The sequence below is a fragment of the Thamnophis elegans genome, chromosome 17 (genome assembly GCF_009769535.1).
Source record: "Thamnophis elegans isolate rThaEle1 chromosome 17, rThaEle1.pri, whole genome shotgun sequence".
NCBI lineage: Eukaryota > Metazoa > Chordata > Lepidosauria > Squamata > Colubridae > Thamnophis > Thamnophis elegans.
The window spans coordinates 1,961,738-1,981,284 of NC_045557.1; the positions used below are offsets into that span (position 1 = coordinate 1,961,738).

The 19,547-nt window shown below is 53.2% G+C and overlaps 1 protein-coding gene across 5 annotated transcripts; it reads left to right on the forward strand.

Annotated features, from left to right (window-relative positions):
* Nucleotides 1-211: 211 nt before the first annotated feature.
* Nucleotides 212-19,372, forward strand: POGZ (pogo transposable element derived with ZNF domain). 5 transcript variants are annotated; one of them, XM_032233949.1, is made up of 19 exons: nucleotides 212-455; nucleotides 6,108-6,231; nucleotides 7,179-7,334; nucleotides 8,305-8,480; nucleotides 9,486-9,594; nucleotides 9,837-10,019; nucleotides 10,170-10,364; nucleotides 10,557-10,666; nucleotides 11,007-11,341; nucleotides 12,131-12,285; nucleotides 12,579-12,679; nucleotides 13,157-13,303; nucleotides 13,418-13,552; nucleotides 14,191-14,363; nucleotides 14,523-14,663; nucleotides 15,176-15,235; nucleotides 15,473-15,585; nucleotides 16,116-16,140; nucleotides 16,229-19,372. In XM_032233949.1, exons 2-19 carry the CDS (start codon nucleotides 6,108-6,110, stop codon nucleotides 17,850-17,852), a joined length of 4,062 nt encoding a protein of 1,353 aa, XP_032089840.1. In that variant the 5' UTR covers nucleotides 212-455; the 3' UTR covers nucleotides 17,853-19,372. The 5 variants fall into 5 exon arrangements, with proteins under 5 accessions (XP_032089840.1, XP_032089839.1, XP_032089838.1 ...); XM_032233948.1 differs by having other exon boundaries at nucleotides 9,837-10,364; XM_032233947.1 differs by having other exon boundaries at nucleotides 14,191-14,663.
* The last annotated feature ends 175 nt before the right edge of the window (nucleotides 19,373-19,547 follow it).

Below are 19,547 nucleotides of genomic sequence, written 5' to 3' on the forward strand. Positions count from 1 at the left end.
AAGGGTCGCCTTTGCTCCCCCTCCCCAAAATCTCCTGGGAATTTCTCAGCTTCACACAAACTTCAGCCAGGGCAGCCTCGCTCGGGGTTGAGCCCCCCCCTCCGCCGGTGACGTCACGCGCGCCGGCCAATCCGCGCCCCGCTCGGCGGAGCGAAGGAAGTGACGAAGGCGCCGTATCCCTCCGCCGGGCCCAGGACCCCCTTTTTGTGTGTGTGTGTGTTGTTGCCGCTTCTGTTGTAACCAACCCGCAACCCTTTAAAAAAAAAAAAAAGAGGAGCCGTGTGGGAGGGGGCGGGGAGGCTCATGCGAGCCGCGCCGCCGCCGCCGTCGCCCTTCTCCCAGAAGCCGGCGGGGGGCGCGGGTCCCTTTAAGAGAAGGGACGAGCCCTGCCTCGGAGCCCAGCGAGGGAGGCGAGGCAGCCACCAACGGCGGCCGCCGCCGCCGTTCTGGGGAAGGTGAGTCGTAGGGCCATTCCGTTATGTGTGGCGGCGAGAACTGGCGGGGGGGGGAATGTGTGAGAGGAGGAGGAGGAGGAGGGAGGTGGTGGGAACAGCCAAGCGCGCGGTCGGTCGGCAGGGGGTCAGCGCGCGTGCGCGGGAGCCCTTCAAAGGTGTGAGGGTGAGGAAGAAAAAAAAAAACCGTTGGAAACCGGTTCGAACCGCTCCCTCAGGGTGGGGGGGGGTGGGGGGGGGAGCGCGCGCTCCTCTTTTTCCCCCCCTCCCTCCATGAGGAGGAGGAGGAGGAGGGGGGGCAAGCGGGCTGAGGGAACAGCGCGCGCGCGAGAGAGAGAGGGGAGCGCGCGCGCGCGGTAACACACAAAAGCGAGCGCGAGACGGGTTTTTTTTTTTTTTCTCCCCACCTCAGCCGGGGAGGGAAATCGAGCGGCTCAGGGAGGACGGCGATTGGCTGGCTCGTTGGGGAAAAGAGGCGTGGCCTTATCTCTCTCTCTCTCTCTCTCTCTCTCTCTCTCTCTCTCTCTCTCTCTCTCTGCCCACCCTCTCCTTCTTTCGTAGGTAGCCCTCCGCTAGGCGGCGGCCTCCTCCCAGGGAGGACGGCGATTGGCTGGCGGTTGGAGAAAAGAGGCGTGGCCTTCTCTCCCTCTCTCTCTCTCTCTCTCTCTCTCTCTCTCTCTCTCTCTCTCTCTCTCTCTCTCTGCCCACCCTCTCCTTCTTTCGTAGGTAGCCCTCCGCTAGGCGGCGGCCTCCTCCCCCCCCGATTGGTTAGGAGGGCCTAGCGCGGAGCGATACTCTCTCTCTCTATACCGGGATTTTTTTCTCTTCTCTCTCTCTCTCGCCGTGAGAGGGGCGGGGCGAGCGGCGCGCGAGAGGTGGAGGGGGAAAAAAAAGGGGAGCGAAGCGTCGGATCCCTCCGCCGCCCGCCTCATCCCCCCCTCCCCCTTTTTTTTCTAGGCCCTTGTTGTTGGGGGGGGGGCGTTGAGTGGGGGAAAAAAAAAAGACGCGTGGCGACCCCCCCTCCCAAACGTGTGGAAATAATAATAATAATAATAAGGGGTGGGTGGGTGGCGTCTCTTACAATCCACCCCCAGTAACATTGTCCTCACTTCTGGGCAGGCGGCCATGTTGGCTGGGAGGGATTACTTTCTCTCCCCCTCCCCCTTTTGGGGGCTGGTTCAGGACCCTCGTGGTTGGGGGGAGGCGCTGTTTTGGGGTGGGGGGCGTTTGTGGGGGGCAGTGGGTTGCTGGCGTCCCATTTGGTGGGCAAGAACTAGGGGTGGGGAGGGGTCTGCCTGGTGGGGCCCACATTGCCTCCCTCACAGAGCAGCTGCTTCCACACACACACACACCTTTTTTTGCAGTGGCCTTGTGGCCCCGGACTACAGTTCCCATCGTCCTGGCATGCTCCATCTGCAGGGCACAGCGGCACCACCCTGGCAGGGTGCTCCATGCACCTGTTGCACAGCAGCCTCACCTTCCTCCCTTATAGTTTGGCCGGGCATTGTCCTCCAGCCACCCCCCCAAGGCAGAGAAGCGTCCTTGGGCATCAAAAGCCCGTTTGGCTGCTCTCATTTCGGCTTCTCCTCATCCTTCGTCCTCGTTTCATTTCATTTCATTTTCATTTATTTGTATGCTGCCCTTTTCCCTGCAGGGACTCAGGGCGGCTCACAACTCAAAGGGAGGGGGAAAAAAAACAAAGTTACAAAAAACATAAAACCATACATAGTTAAAAAACACAACAATCATACCATTCGGAGTGGGGCAGCGAGTCTTTAGTCCTAGGCCTGTCGGAACAGCCAGGTTTTAAGGGCTATGCGGAAGGCCTGGAGGGTGGTGAGGGTACGAATCTCCACGGGGAGCTCATTCCAGAGGGTCAGAGCAGCCACAGAGAAGGCCCTCCCCCGGGTAGTCGCCAGTCGACACTGGGCGGCAGATGGAATTCGGAGGAGGCCTAGTTCCTGAATAGAGGCGGCCATGCTTTGCCCAAGTCCCATCATCCCCATCCCACAACTGCCCTACGTACAAGGGACAGGTGGCACAGTGGGATTGCCATCTTTGTGGGCGTACCTGCGCTTTGGACATGGGAAGTGCCAGCGTTGGTCACTTGGCCGCTCTCCCCAGAACAAATCCGTGTTATAAACCCCCCCCCCCCCCGTTGTCCTTTTTCCCAAGTCTAGGAAGTTCCATCCGGGGAAAACTCCCACCTGTCGTTACGGTTGGCAACCAGGCTGCTGAGTTTTTACCTTATTCTTGCGGCGCTCGAAGCTCTCGTTGAACAAGCCAAGGTTGCCCTGATGTGCAACAGTTGGTGTGACTGGCAAGGTGGTTTTTAAGTCGCCTCAGATGGGATGCAAAAACCATATTGTGGGGATGGTGCAGGTCACCCTTAACAAATCCTTTTGCATTTCTTCCCGGTTGCATAAAACGGGTGTAATTCTGGCCTGCTGTAAAGTGTGAAACACACTTGTGCACAGAGGTTCTTCCTCCTCAGTGGATTAAAAACAATTAAGAAGCACAAGAGCTGCACATTTGTAGATCGTGTTCTAAACAGCCTCCGCTTTCTTCCCCTAATAGATACCTAAAACGTTTATCCTTCCTGTACGACTCTATTCCTGCCTTTTCTGAGATGCTGAACAATATAGTATCGGAATAACAGAATAGTTGTGTGGCTGCTTCGGTTTCTGAATCTGACCAACTGTCGAAACAGGGCTGGATTTTTATTTTTTTCCCCATCATATAACCTGTTGTGTTTCCTCTCTTTAGTTTATCCTGGATAATTCCTAAACTGCCTGTTGTGTTCACTAATAATTTCCTGTGTCGTGGTTCATGTGCTTGGTGCTTCTGACGCGTGATGTTGTCTACCTGGGTCGCTTAATATCACCTCCGACCCAGATCATTCGGAATTTGGAAGTACTGCTTCAGAAAACGGTTGTGTTTTCTCCTATACGCCTGCGTTTTTGTTCTGTTGAGTATTTTGTTAAGAAGTAGAATAGCTTTAGAATGGCACGGGGCTCAGAACTCACCCAACCTATCCTGAACCCAGTGGGAATTTGCAGTAAATAACCATGCAAAACAATGTGATGCTATGTTATTTTGTGTACATTTTGTTTATCAATTTGTAGTTAGTGTTTTTAGGTGTGTGTATATTTCAAACTGTTTTCTTGCGTGACAGTTTCTTCTATCCTCCCCTCACAAGGCTTCTGGCAGGTGTTATGAGACCTTACCTTCATAAAACACTTTATAGGCGTCCTTCTGTCACATAGGAGGCAGAGCTATCTCTAATTCAAAACATACGTTTTCTGTTAATGTTAACATTTAAAATGTCACAGCCTTTTTGTCTAGTTGTTACAGTAAGGGTGCCTTCTGTAATTTACATTGTATCTGATGAGTAATCGGTTATACAGCTGGGTCACTACTACGTTGTAAGGCCTCCTATTTTCCTATTTTATCTTGTGTTTCTTATCTTACGAAAAGATGGTCTAATTTCAAGGGAGAAACAGAACATTGGACCAGCCGCATGTTGCAACTGAAGGTTTACCAGATTTTATAATGGATTCCTGGCCACTGTCGGTTGGCCTGCAAAAATCAAATATTGTTGTTTCCGAGTTGCTTTACAAACGAAATAATCAAAAGCAGTTGCTTCTCTGGCCAAGGTTGGGTTAAGTTCTTTGCATTTTTGATTTAGGGTTGAATACTTGGAACGGTTGGCTGTCTTTGGAAGGAAAATTGATGTCTTCTTCCTAGGCAGATTGACTGGCTCTAGCTCTCAGCTTCATTTTTTTTTGCCTAAATATCTGTGGTTAAGACGCGTATCTTTACCAACCCCATTTGACTGCTGAAGTCAAGTGGGTTTTTATTAAGTGCATTCTTTTCCAGAGCTGACATCATAGAAACGTCAATCCCCCCATTTGTTTACAGTGCAATTATTACACAAAGTATGAAAAAAAAAAACCAGGGTTGCTGTAATGGGCTTTAAAATTAAAGAAAGAAAAGAAATAGACAAAAATATGCGATGTGTTTCTGAACAAGAAGACAGACTTTTGCTCCTCGAGAATCCCAGAAGTACAATACAAAAGGAAATAATGTACGTTGATTTCAGTTACAGTTTTGATCCCATAATAGCAGTTTTAAGCGGACAAACATTTGAACGTGGATGGAGGAAGAAAACCATTTTCTAGACAAACTTTATTCTAGCACCACCGTCTTGGCAGATAGTGGGTATTATGCAGGCATCACCTCTCCTATTTTGCCGATGGATTTGAACAAATCCTGAGCGATTCTTCTGATCTGTTCGTCTTTTGGGTGTATTTTTTAAACCCTGAGTGATTCTTTTCTGCCTGATGGTTTGCAGAAGGGAGACATGGAGGGATAGGAGTCTTTTTCTGTGGAAGTGCATAATATTCCAAGGTTCCTTTCTGAGCATTTTAAGAGAAAAAAAGTAAGGCACACAGCAATATTCTCGGGGCTCCACTTGTTGCCTGCATCTGTTGAGCTAGGACTTCTGTACGCAGCTGTTGCTTCCAAACAGATGAAAATGTATATTACTGGATTCAACCCTGTGCGGAGTGAACTTTGGAAAAGCACCTTGTATTCCAAAGGTCCTTTTTTTTTTTGGCTAACCATTTCTTAAAACCTCCCCTCCCTCCTCCTGAGGCTGGTCTCTTTTCTTTAGCATGAAGTAGCATTTTGCTGGCTTTTCATGACAACAAACCCTTCCCTGAACAAGAAGGAAACAATGCTGGTTTTGCTGGGCATTTGTAAGATGGTGTATTAATTCAAGGGAAGTCGGTTTTAATAGGAGGTCTACCCTCCAGCATGTCCCGTTTTAAATAAGCGGCGTCATATATTTAGTGCATTCTCTCGGCCTGCTTTTGTGAGTGAGTGAGAGAGAGCATCTGTCATCAGTGTAGCCGAAAAGTAAATGTTAGCTTATTTATCACAAGGATTAAAAATCTTATTGAGCAGAATAATTTTGATGTCCTCCTAAAAATCCACAAGGGGAGTTTTGGAAGGAAGAACGGGATGGGATTGTAGAAAGATGAATGAACCGGTTACAGTTTTGTCTTTCTGTATTGCGGATAGTTTACAATCTATTCGTACGTATTTTAAAACTTGCAAGGTGCCTGCTGCCTTACTAAAATGGCAAAAAAGTTCATTAAAAAAAAAAAAGAAACTGGTTCCTTCTAACAGCTCTTTCACCAAGGTGCAATTTATTTGTCATGATGGAGAAATGGATGACAGCGTATCAGGCAGTAAAGCTTTTTAGTGTGGTTCCTAAAGGTTTTATTAAGATGAAGGCAACGTGGAAAATTTTGCAACATTTCCTTTTTTTAATTCTGTTTTAAGATGAGCAGGAAAGATACAGGGATTTTTCAACCTTGGGTCCCCAAATGAAGGCCCTTTTTACTTTTTCAAACAAGCTGGAACCAAAACTAAAATCAAAGCGTAACTTAACAGTTGATGCAACCTGGTTGGTTTAGCAGCTTTTTGGAGCGAGAGGCCCAAACCAGAAGAGTATAGATCAGAACTTCTGCCCAAGTTGTGCTGCTCACACAAACACACACCCCAAATTAGATGGACATCACCCCCCTCTGCTGAATTGCTCCCTTGTCCCGAAGATGACCTCCTCTTTCTTCTCCCCCCCCCCAAAAGATGGCTGACACGGACCTGTTTATGGAATGCGAAGAGGAGGAACTTGAACCCTGGCAGAAGATCAGTGACGTGATTGAGGACTCTGTGGTGGAAGATTACAACTCGGTGGACAAAACGGCTACAGGTGATGCTCCTCTTCCGAAGCCCCATCGCTGAGCTACGTGACTGAACTCACATTTCGGTAGACGGTCGCAGTGGCCGGTTCTAGTCCCTGTCGTGCAAGAGATCGAATTGCTATGTGGCTTTTTAATTTATTTATTTTTTTAATTTTTTTGGCTGCACCTTGGCATTTTCAGAGGGCACAGACAGAGCCTCCAGAGAGATAGGAAGCAGGCCTGTTAAGCCGTCCGGGTCTGTTCCTAGTGAGAGCTGCTCACGTTTGACGGGGGGGGGGCCACAGGCTCCGCTTCCTTCCTCGGTCTTCCTTTCCTGGTGGGTTGCACCTGCCTCTGCCTGGGGTCCCAAGCAATCACCCCCATTAGGAGGGATGGTCTTCTCCACTTTAAATCATCTCCTAGTCTTCGGTCACCTGCAAAGGGTGGGGGCGGGGAATTAAAACAGTCTCTACGTAATTCCTTCCCCCAGCTATTAATATCCTGGTGGGTGTAACAGATTGACATATTTAATAATTCGCCTTCCTCTTCTTGGCGGGCTGTTTGCATTTGCTCCTTCCCTGCCTTCTGGCAGATACCAGGAACAGCCTCGGCTCCCGTTTAACGCAGAAAAGTTCTTTCTAGAACAGGGTTGCCAAAATCTGGGTAACCAGCGGAGAGCCAGCTGGTCCTCTGATCCGCTGGCTGTGTTCAAGTCAGTTGCCATCCCAGGTTTGAGATCTCCCAGCCGGGGGCCTAAGGCCCCTGGCAGAATAAAAGAAACCTTGCAGAATACGTCAACGAAAGTTGCTAGTCTGTAATGCCCGTCACTGGGGAGCTCCAAAAGACATCCTGTTCCCCCCCCCCCCATACACACACACCTGTTTTAAACCTGGCAGTTTTCCAGGGGGGGGGACGGCGAAAACCTGTTGGTGCTTGCAGGTGACCCGATAACCATTCTGAGTTTCCTCCTCGACAGTTTCAGTCAGCGTGCAGCCGGTGGCCGCCCCGGTGCCAACCGTTGCCCACGCGTCCATCGGCAGCGGCCTCCCCACCACGCCCGTTAGCAGCAGTGGCACCTCCAACAGTGACAGCACGAAGAAGACGTTGGTGACTCTCTTTGCAAACAATAGCAGTAAGGATCATCCCGAAGGGTCTCGGGGGCATCCAGGGGAGCTGAGAGAGGAGAGGTTTCCCCCACCTCCACCTCACTGTCAGGTCTCTGGCGTCCCTGTTGCCGGGACGAAACCAGGGTCCCCCTCCTTAGAAGCGCCCCAACAATTTAAGGGGGGGGGGGATTGAAAAAAATGCACATACTTGTTCCTGCTCTGTCTGTGCCCTGTCACTAACCTGGGATGGGCACCAGCCCAGAGGATTGCGGTGCAGTTCCTTAGAGAGAGGAGGCAGCTGGGCTTTTCTGCGCTTTGCTCTCGTAGCATGTTTGAATCCTTCGCCCGTCTGAACGCCAGGGGTTTCAAACACAGGCGGTCCTCGGCTTACGACCACAGCGGAGCCCAACATGTCCGTTGTTAAGCGAGACATTGGTTCAGTGCATCCTGCCCCATTTTACGAACTTGCTTGCCTCCGTTGCTAAGCGAATCACTGCAGTTGATAAGTGAGTCACCCGGTTGTTAAGTGAATCCAGTTTCCCCCTCTGGCTTTGCTCGTCAGAAGGTCGCAAAAAAAGGGGGGGTGTCACATGACCCTGGGACTCTGCAGCGGTCGTAAAATGAGCATCTGAATTTCGACCTCACGACCAAGTGTGAAAAAATGGTCCCTTTTTGTCAGTGCTGTTGTAACTCTGAACGGCCGCTAAATGAACGGTGTTGTAAGTCGAGGACTACCGGTATTTAAATCCACTCCGCAGCATGCCCGCTCCTCTTATAAGCGAAGGAAGCAGACACACACACAGACACACAATGTCGCTTTCTCTGTGTGTGGGAAGAACAGGAATTCGTCCAGCTGGGCTCCCCTTCTAGAGGGGCCCGAACTCCTCAAAGCCCCCCCATCATCGTGGCAGAATTAGAAAGACCCCTTAGCCGTAGGAGGGCGGCCTTATTGTCACCCCCCCTGCAAGTAACGTCCCTCTCCTCTTTTCCCCCCAGCCGGCACGCCTCTGGTTCAGCAAGGGGGCCAGCCCCTGATCCTCGCTCAGAACCCCACCTCCGGCCTCAGCACGGTGGTGACCCAGCCTGTTCTCCGGCCTGTGCAGGTCATGCAGAATGCAAACCACGTGACTAATTCTCCCGTGACCAGCCAGCCCATCTTCATCACCACTCAGGTGAGGAGGAGGAGGAGGAGGTTCCTTCTCTAGTCCACTGTTTCTCACCTGGGTGGACTTCAACTCCCAGAATTCCCCAGCCGGCATGTCCTTCGTGTAAAAGGCTCAAGAGAACAGGCCGAGCGTGACTTATTGCCCTAGCCGTCGATTGGGGGAAGGAGGGGTGGGGGACGTGGTTTCCCAGCAGTCGCCCACCCGCCTGAATGCCCCTCGAGACCCAGAGGTGCTGGGAATAAACCGATCCTACCTCTGGGGCAGCTTTCTACAGGTAACCCCGCTGGGTGCCTGTTGCAGTTTGTAGCGATCCCCCATTCAACGTAGTCCTGCTTCCTGCATCAGAAGCTTCAGTCATGGGTTAAATTTTGACTGGTAGAAAGCTATGAATGTATACTGAAAACCCAGCCTGATACTTTTTATTTGAGATTTAACTTTAAAATAGCAATATAGCAATAGCAGTTAGACTTATATACCGCTTCATAGGCCTTTCAGCCCTCTCTAAGCGGTTTACAGAGTCAGCATATCACCCCCAGAGTCCGGGTCCTCATTTCACCCACCTCGGAAGGATGGAAGGCTGAGTCAACCCTGAGCCGGTGGGATTTGAACCGCTGAACTGCTGATCTAGCAGTAGCCTGCAGTGCTGCATTTAACCACTGCACCACCTTGGCTTAAAAGGGTACAAGGTGGCCGTTTCAGTCCTGCTATGACCCGGAGACAGTGCACAATTAGTAGGATGGTTTTTTTCTCTGGAGTTTTAACGAGGCAGAGCGGTCCAAAGCGCACAGCCTGGGCAGTTTCCACCTTCCGTCCGTATCCTTCAGGCGCGTCTTTACGGCCAGAAGACGGGCGGCGGTTGAATGATGCAACGAGCCTTGGAAATCTTGATCCCCTTTTAGAAACGGTCTCCTCTGGCGAGATCAGAAGGTGGCAGGCAGGCAGGCCGGCCGGCCTCGTTCTCGCCTGGGCTCCAGCTCCTAAATCCGCTTTTTCCCCCCTTGTCCGAGAAAGGGTTTCCCCGTGCGGAACGTCCGGCCTGTGCAAAACACGATGAACCAGGTTGGGATCGTCCTGAATGTGCAGCAGGGTCAGACCGTACGGCCGATTACGCTCGTCCCAGGTAAGGTGGGGGGAGGGGAGGGGGAGGAAAGGCAGCCAGAACTGTTGGGGAGGGGAGCCAGGATGGCAGGACGATGAGCAGAACGATCCCCTTGTGGGCAGAAAGGCTGGGGAGGAGGAGTGGCGGGGCAAATGACCCACCCACTTTGGGTAGCCAGACAGGTGGCCTATCAGTTTTTTTAAAAAATAAATAACGGTAGCAATTCCCGGCAACCGCCGGGGCCTTTTCTCCCCTCCCTTCAGCCCCAGGCACACAGTTTGTGAAGCCAACCGTCGGCGTCCCTCAGGTTTTCTCCCAAATGGCCCAGATGAGGCCTGCTCCCGCCATGCCTGTCCGACCGGCCTCCAACACGTTCACGACGGTCATTCCGGCCACCCTGACCATCCGGAACACGGTCCCACAGTCTCAAGCGCAGCAACCGCAAAGTAAGTCCTCCTTCGGCATCTCCTCCTCCTCCTCCTCTTCCTCCACCACCCCATCGCTCGTCCTGGGACAGTTCCCCGTGCAGCTGTCCCCGGGCGTCCCTCCCTCTTCCGAACAGAAACGATCGGCTTCTCTCCTCCTTTTCCCGCCAGTGAGCATTGCGAGTTTTGTCGCAGTGAAGAAACCCGGCATGGCGGGCGACAACAGCAACGAGGTGGTCAAGTTGGTGAATACCCTGAACACCGTCCCTTCGCTTGCCCAGAGCTCGGGCCCCCTGGTGGTGCCCAACAACAGCCAGGCCCATGGTTCCCAGAGGACGGGCCTCTCGGAGTCCTCCTCGCAGAAAGGTGCATCTCCTAACCTCCTGACCTAATTAAGGAATTAATTAGGATGCTGTTCGTTAGGAAAGGGGTGTGCCAGCCACCCCTTCCTTGCTCCTCCCCAGGGGGAAAGAAATCGCAGCAGAGAAGAAGCTTCTGCCTTCCTCCTGTCCCTCTTTTCCCTCCCCTGATTCTCTCTCCTTCTCGTGCCGCCAACAGTCAGCTCCTCGCCGATCCCCGCCTTCGACCTGCAAGACAGCGGGCGGAAATCCTGTCCTCGCTGCAACGCCCAGTTCAGGATCACGGAAGCTTTAAGAGGCCACATGTGTGTAAGTAACCACTCCTGGCCCGGGAGGTCAAGACGGTAGCCGAGGGGAGAGCCACAGGTAGAGCTGTGTGCGCTCCAGGCTTACCATTTCTGGATCACAACCATCCAGAAAGACGCCCAAAACTCAACTTTGGGGGAGCAGGCAGAGAGAAAGCTCTCTAGAGCACAGCGGATTGATGGGTTTTGCTTGCCCCAGTGCTGGAAAAGAGATTCCCTTCCCAGAGGGACTAGCCCGGGGGTCTCCAGCCTTGGCGACTTTTAAGACTTGTGGACTTCAACTCCCAGAGTTCCTCAGCCAGCAAAGAATCCTTAACTCTCTCCCCCTTTTTTCCTTCCCGCAGTACTGCTGCCCCGAAATGGTGGAATTCCTGAAGAAAGGGAAACCCCTGGAGTCCGAGCCAAATATCCACGCCCCCAAGCCCCCTTCCCCGGATAAAACCGCCGCCGTGGCTTCGCCCCCCTCCTCCACCCCCATCCCCGCCCTGTCGCCGCCATCCAAGCTCTCCGAGCCGGGCGACGGCGCCAGCGAGGGGGTGCAGAGCAAGCTGATCATGTTGGTCGACGACTTCTACTACGGCAGGGACGGGGGCAAAGTCAGCCAGCTGCTCAACTTCCCCAAGGTGCCAACCTCCTTCCGATGCCCGCACTGTACGAAGAGGCTCAAGAATAACATACGGTAAGAATAAGGGTGTGTGTGTGTGTGTCTTGACCTTTTGAGAAGCATCGTCTCCCCTGGAATTGAGACTTGACTCTTTATTTTTAAAAGCTGCTTCAGATCAGGGCCGTTGGTGAAAAGAAACACCTCCAGTTCCCTGCTTTTAAGATATTTTAAAATGTTGAACGTTTTTCAACGTTTCAATTCTTTTGTCCTTTTGCTTTGGTGGCCGAAGCTGCCCAGCGGGAGGGGCAGAGTCTGAATTCAATGAAATAAATGAAAAATAAAGGAGCCACCTCTGCATATACGCCCGGATGAACATTCACAGGGTTTGAACCCTTAACAGAGGGGGGGATGTTATTTTATCTCTATAAAAACATCCAAATCCAGTATTGCTTAAGAGCCGAGGTGGCGCAGTGGTTAGGGTGCAGTACTGCAGGCCACTTCAGCTGACTGCTAGTTCGGCTGTTCAAATCTCACCGGCTCAGGGTTGACTCAGCCTTCCATCCTTTTGAGGTGGGTAAAATGAGGACCCAGATTGTTGTTGGGGGCGATACGCTGACTCTGTAAACCGCTTAGAGGGGGCTGAAAGCCCTATGAAGCGGTATATAAGTCTAACTGCTATTGCTATTGCTATTTCCTTTGGGGGGGGTGTTGGTGTGCTTCCACTGGCCAAACAAAGACTTAGAACGGGTCCCTGTGTTTTAGGGGGAGCCCTTGAAACCCCACCTTGCTGTGGTATTCCAGGGGCTGCCGCCTCTCTCCCGTGGCCTGCCAGACACACCCAACCGTCTCCCTCCTTGCCTGCAGGTTCATGAACCACATGAAGCACCACGTCGAACTGGACCAGCAGAACGGAGAGGTGGACGTCCACACCATCTGCCAGCACTGCTACCGGCAGTTCACCACGCCGTTCCAGCTCCAGTGCCACTTGGAGAACGTCCACAGTCCGTACGAATCCACCAGTAAGTCGGCACACACACAGCCCTCTCCCCCCCCCAAAAAAGGGCCCTTCGCAGATGGAAAGAGGGACGCCGAGGATCCCCTTTAAAAAAAAGAGAGAGAGATTTCACCCCTTCCGGCTTTTCCCTATATGACCCCACAGGGGGCTGCCTTTCACTTGGCATGGCTTAGAGAGGGAAACTGAAGCGGGAGAGATTAAAATGCCAGGCTTCACACACCGACGGAGAGCCTCGTTAGCCTCAATTTGCGCACCTCTGAAACGGAGGCCCTTCTGACCTGCTCCCTCTTGTTACAGCCAAGTGCAAGATCTGCGAATGGGCTTTTGAGAGCGAGCCCATGTTCCTGCAGCACATGAAGGACACCCACAAGCCCGGGGAGATGCCCTATGTCTGCCAGGTACTGCCAACGCTTTCGTGTCCGCGTTCCCAAAAATTAAACCAGAGCCCGAGGCAAAGGATTGCCCAAAGTTCCAATTTATCGAGAGAGCCACGTTGGCACATCTGGGGAAACCCGGATCTGGAGGCTTCCCGGTTTTCCCCCACCCAGTTGGAAGTTCCAAGATCTTGCACCCCCCCTCCCACCCCTACAAGCCCACCACATGGTCCAATCTCCCACTGCCACGCTAGCAGCTTCCACCCATCCAGTTCCGATCAGGTGCAGAGACAAAGGATGATGACCTTGGATTTCTAGGAAGGAATGTTGTTATGGCTGCATGTCATCTAACTCCATACAATCCCTCCTTCCATTTCCCCACCATAGAAAAGGCCTAGTGGAATAATATAGTGGAAAGAAAGCTGGCTCCCCTCTGGGAAAAGCACCTTCTGGCCCCTTTTAACAAGAATGGTTCCCCCCACTCCCCACCCCCCTCTCCAGGTTTGCCAGTACCGTTCGTCGCTCTACTCCGAAGTGGACACCCACTTCCGGATGGTGCATGAGGACACCCGTCACCTCCTCTGTCCGTATTGCCTCAAGGTCTTCAAAAACGGCACGGCGTTCCAGCAACATTTCATGAGGCACCAGGTGAGCCCCCCCCCACCCTCCTCCTCTTCCCTGGGCGGGGGGGGAGTAGGGGGAAGAGAAGGGCCCACCCTCCTTCAGAAAAATCAGCGCTGGGTCTCCCCCCCCCCCTCGCAGAAAAAGAGCGTCTACCACTGCAACAAATGCCGCCTGCAGTTCCTCTTCGCCAAGGACAAGATCGAGCATAAGCTGCAGCACCACAAAACCTTCCGGAAGCCCAAGCAGCTGGAAGGGCTGAAGCCGGGCACCAAGGTTGGTGGAGACGTTTGCAGGGGTGGGGGCAGGATGCTTCCCCCCCCCCCCCCCCTCCTAGGTCAGCAGTCTTGAGGAAGAAGGGAGTCACCCTTGTCTGGGCTTCTGCGCTTCCAGATTGGGGAACAATGAGAGGGGTGGGTGGGAAGATGGCATGCAGAAAACTAGCAACGCAGTGCAGCCCCCCCCCCCCCCCATTTCCACACCTGCTTTTCTTTCCTTCCTGGGGAGCAAGACCGGAGGGCTGATCTGGGGCACTTGGGGCAGGGGTGAAACCCAGCCGGTTCTGGAGAACCGGTAGCGGAAATTTTGGGTAGTTTGGAGAATCGGAAAACGCCACCCTTGGCTGGCCTCAGAAGTGGGGAGGGAAGGGGGATTTTGCAGTATCCTTCCCCTGCCGCCACGCCCACTGAACCGGTAGTTAAAAAAAATATTGAATTTCACCACTGATGTGTGGGGTTATTTTGACTCAGATATTCGTGTCCCAGGATAACGTTGCAGGATCCAATCTGGGCCGGTTACGGGGGTGAACCGGAGCCTTCCGATCTTTCGGACTCGCCCATCCTCGGGGTGTCTCTCTCTCTCTCTCTCTCTCTCCAACATGTGATTTATCCTTACTGTCTCCCTTTGGGCCACAGGTGACCATCAGGGCCTCCCGAGGCCAGCCGCGGACGTTGCCCCTCTGCGCGAACGACATGCCCCCGGGCCTCCTGCAGGACACGGCCTTGCTCTCGGCGTCTCCGGATCCCCAGCCGAACTTCTCGTACCCGCCCTTCCAGAGGAGCATCCAGAAGAAGGCCGTCCGGAAAATGTCAGAGCTGCTTCTTCCCAAGTTTCAAACTCACCTTAAGGGACTTTCCCCTCTGTGTCGATATTTCATCCCCCACTGGGCTGTCGCTTTGTTGGGGAGGGGTTACACACACACAAACACACACAGAGACTCTAATTTAACTCTCCCTCCCTCTTGCAGGAGCGTCCTCGGCCGGCAGACCTGCCTAGAATGCAGCTTCGAAATCCCGGACTTCCCCAACCACTTCCCCACCTACGTCCACTGCTCGCTCTGCCGTTACAGCACCTGCTGCTCCCGCGCTTACGCCAACCACATGATCAAGTGAGTGGCCCCCGGCGAGGCTGCCCCACCCGTAGGGGCAGAGGGCCTCTGTCTGCCTGGGGCTGGAAGGCAGCAGGGAGCCCTCATGTGGCAGGGAGGGTGGGGGGAGATTCTTCACACCTGGCCCTGGGGTCTCCAACCCCCAGGCCATGGCCCAGTATCGGTTCAAAACCAGGCTGTGGGAGAGATGTGTGTGTGTGAAGCTCCATTCACACGAGTGGAGGGCGCAAGACAGTGGTGTGCGCCTGCCACTCGCACACATCCCTGTGCCGGGCCGAGCTGCCAAGCTGGAGAAGTTGGGGGCCTCTCTCCTGGCCTATCAGATTCCGGTTTTTTTCCTGCCCCATGGAAAAAGGCTGCTTGCTCTTGGGAGCCCCACCGACGTGGCTCCTTCTCCCTTTGGGGCACAAAGCTTTTCTTGCTGTCGGGGGGGAACTGGGGGGGGCTCGATGTAACTGAGTGGTTGAAGCCTTGTGGTTGTGTAACGACTGCTGCCTTGCCTCTCTTCCCAGCAACCACGTTCCTCGCAAAAGCCCGAAGTACTTGGCCTTGTTCAAAAACTACACTGCTTGGTAAGGGCCGCATCCCTCCGACCATGGGGTTCCCCCCCCTCCTTTTGCTGCCCAGGTCTTCTCCACTGGATCCCCAAGGCCTGGGGCGGTGTGTGTGTGTGTGCAGCCACAGGGGTCCCAACTGCCTTTCCCAGGGTGGCAACCCCCTTCCAGTGGTTTTTTTTTGGGGGGGGGGGGGAGAGGAATTCTAGGCCCTGACTCCGCCCCCCCCTGCGCCTCTTGCGTTCTCTTTACCAGTGGGGTCCGGTTGGCCTGTTCCGCTTGTCTCTTTGCTACGTCGGAGGGCGACGCCATGGCCAAGCACCTGGTCTTCAACCCGTCGCACGAATTCAGCAACGTCATTCTGCGAGGTAAGAAAGGGCCCGATCCTCTTTCTCCTACTCTGGGGGGGTGGGGGGGGGCTTTCCTTGCTTCAGCCAGTAGAAAGTTGGGAGGGGGGAAGAGGGAGCCCGATGAGAACAGGCAGTCCTTAACTTACGACCGTTCAAAGTTGCAACGGGGCTGGAAAAACAACAAGCAGCAGAATCAACTGGAAAACCAAATCCGCTTCGTTGACCGTGTGATTCGCTTAAGAACCGAGGCCAAAAAAAAGGTGGTAAAATTGGGCACAACTCACTTAACGATTGTATCAATTAACACAAATGTTCGGACATAAGTTGAGGACTACCTATAATGAGGCTCAGCGTCCCGTCCCCCCCATTGATACCCTGTTGTTCAGCTTATCCAACTGAAGAGAGGGCAGTTGGGCTGGAGCAAAGAACTTTGGCTCAGCTCTAAAGATTGTTTTTTGGGGGGGACGGACTTTTGCTGCCCCCCCCCCCGCTTGTTTATGAGGGCGATTCTTGCCATAAAATGAACCCCTCCTTTCTGCTTCCCACAGGTCCGGCTTGGGGCTCCCATATAAGGTAAACCATCATGCCTTTTCTGTTGGGGTAGATTTTGTCCTCTCCTCCCCCTGGGTGAGGCCTCACCTTCTCCCTCTCTCCCCTCCAGGCCTGCCCAGCCGTTTGAAGGAGGCACGAAACCCTCCGTCTCCACCGCCTCGCCCAGCAAAGCCGCCACTGTGAACACGCCGCCTCCTCCTCTTCTGCCCGAGGAGGAGGGAGAGGAGAGAGTCCCGGAAGCGCCGCCGGTGGTCCCCGAGCCGACGCCCGAGGCCAGCTGCTCTCCTGCCGCGGTCCAGGAGAACGAGGGTTCCACCGCCTCGAACGTCGACAGCCGCGAAGACGAACCTTCGCCCAAGGAGGCTCCTGAGCCCGTCAGCAGGAAGGAGCAGCTCTCTGTGAAGAAGCTCCGGGTCGTCCTCTTTGCCTTGTGCTGCAACACCGAGCAGGCGGCGGAACACTTTAAGAACCCGCCCCGGCGGATCCGTCGCTGGCTGAGGCGCTTCCAGGCCTTCCAGGAGGAGAACGTGGCTTCTCTGTCGGAGGCCAAGTACCTAAGCTTGGAAGCGGAGGAGAAGCTGGCCGAATGGGTCCTCACGCAGCGCGAGCAGCAGCTGCCGGTCAACGAGGAGACCCTCTTCCAGAAGGCCACCAAGATTGGCCGGTCTCTGGAGGGGGGCTTCAAGATCTCCTACGAGTGGGCCGTCCGGTTCATGCTGCGGCACCACCTCAGCACGCATAGCCGCCGGGCGGTGTCTCACCCGCTCCCCAAGGACGTGGCGGAGACCTCCAGTTGTTTTATTGAGTTCGTGCAGGGCCAGATCCACACCCAGGACCTGCCCCTCTCCATGATCGCGGCCATCGACGAGATCTCCCTCTTCCTGGACGCTGAGGTCCTCTGCAGCGACGACCGGAAGGAGAACGCCTTGCAGACGGTGGGCACCGGGGAACCCTGGTGCGACGTGGTCCTGGCCATCTTGGCCGACGGGAGCGTCCTGCCCACCGTGGTCTTCTACCGAGGCCGCCTGGAGCAGCCCGCCAACGTGCCGGAGACGATCCTGCTGGAGGCGAAGGAGAACGGCCACAACGACGACGAGATCATGGATGTCTGGTCGTCCAAAGTCTGGCAGAAACACATCGAGCACCAAAACGGCAAAAGCATGCTGGTCCTGGACTGCCATCGGACGCACCTTTCCGAAAAGGTCCTCTCCATGCTGAGCTCGTCCAGCACTTTGCCCGCGGTGGTGCCGTCCGGCTGCAGCTCCAAAATCCAACCTTTGGACGTTTGCATCAAAAGAACGGTGAAAAACTTTGTGCACAAAAAGTGGAAAGAGCAGGCCAAGGACATGGCGGACTCCCCCTGCGACTCGGACATCCTCCTGCAGCTCGTCCTGTGTTGGCTGGCCGAAGCCCTGGAGGTCATCAGCGACTGCCCTGAACTGGTGCAGCAGTCGTTCCTAGTGGCCAGCGTCCTGCCCGGCCCGGACGGCACGGCCAACACGCCCAGCCGCAACGCTGACATGCAGGAGGAGCTGATCGCTTCGCTGGAGGAGCAGCTGAAGCTCCGCAACGAACTGCAGGACGAGGAGGGCGACCTGAACAACGACGAGGGGGGGAACCCCTCGGAGGAATCCGCTAACCCCGAGATCCTCCACCAGCTCTTCGAGGGGGAGAGCGAGACCGAATCCTTCTACGGCTTCGAGGACGCAGACCTGGAGCTGATGGAAGTGTGAACGCGGCCGAAGGAGAGGGGAATGAGATGAATTCCTTCTCTCCCCCCCTTTTTTTTTCTCCTTAAATAAACTGTTGGACGAGACCGTTTCTCCCCCCCTCCTCTTACTTCCCTGTGGATTTTGTGGCTGCGGGAGACGCGTAGGCGAAACACGACGCAAATTTAAGGATAGCCATGTCTGCTGTTGGATTCCTTCAAAAAGAAAACGGAAAACACGTGGGGTTTTTTGCCCCTCCTCCCCTCCCTTAAATCACTGTTGTGGCATTTCCTGAAGATATATATTGTGGGTGGATTTATTATTATTATTATTATTTGGTTTTGGTTTATTTTTGCATTTCCTTTACCTCACTGTATTATAGTTTCTGGGTTTTTATTTTGTTGGTCTTTTTATATATATATATATATATATATACTGTGCAAAACAATTATACCACATTATCAATGTGGCTTTTTTTCGGGGTGGGCAAGGAAAAGAGATACGGAGCTGATGGAAGATTTCTCTATCTCGTTCTTTCTGCAGATTATTTTTATTTTTCCCTACAACCCTTGGACACGGAAACGTAGATTTCCGGGGTAATTTTATTTTATTTTTTTAGCTACAAATGATTTTTTTTTTTTTTTTTTGGAACCTAGAGTTGCCCACAAGAATAATTGGGAGATGGTTTTACGGAAAGGAGACCAGAACGGCGATTCAATGCAGGCATTATTGTTCAGGAAGAGGCAAAAATCTCTTAACGTTTTTTGTACGAAACCTGGATGTGGACGTTAAAACGGAAACAAAAATCTACTTGTAGGGGAAAAAAACCAACAACACACCCAGATTTCAAAGTTCCCAGTGGGGGAAACGTTTTATCTGAGTTGCTACCGAGAGAGCGCAGTGGGGGAGGCAGTTCGTACCTCCACTGCCGACCCCCCTTTCTACAGCGGCCGATCGCCAAGGGATTCTCTGAACGGAACCCCCCCTCCCTCCTCCCCCCTTGACATCGCCTTTTAAAAAAAAACTCTGCAAGCTACTGACGCCTTTCGCCGAGACACACTACGTTCCCTGACTTAAGTGCTGCAATCAACCCCAAACTCCGACGTGCACAAAAACGAGGGAAATTTCTTTGTTTTATTTTACACTGCCAGCATAAAAAGAAAAAAAAAATCCAGAGACATTTAAAGAAAGAAAGATGTTTTTTCTACTGTTTGCATGTTTGAGAGTTTTTTAAATTGTAACGTATTATGGTCTAAATGACAAAAAACATTTTGACACATAGAAAAACAACAACAACAACCCACCCACCTGCCCGCTGTCTCACCCTGTACATCCTTTTCTGTTTTTACCTTTTGAGGTTGGGGTGGGGTGGGGGGAATTTAAATCCTCCCTTATCTTTCCCCTTCTCTTCCCCCCCACTCCTCCCAAGTCCCCCCCCCCGAGGCCTAACTCAAGGGAAGCAGGAAATAGGGTGGTTTGACCTGTAAATGGTTCATCTTTAAAATGTACATATGTGGAACATTTAATAAAACCAGGGAAATGGATTTATAAACACGTGTTTTCATTCCAAAGAGTTTGGCAGCCAGCGAGGGAAAACTGGGTTGGAAATGGGGTCGCAAATTGGACTTATTCATCCTGGTTTCATTTATTGAGCCAAGGTTGGCTTCAAGCCCGTGTTCCCAGTCTCGGGGTGTGTGTGTGTGTCTCAAAAGACCCTCG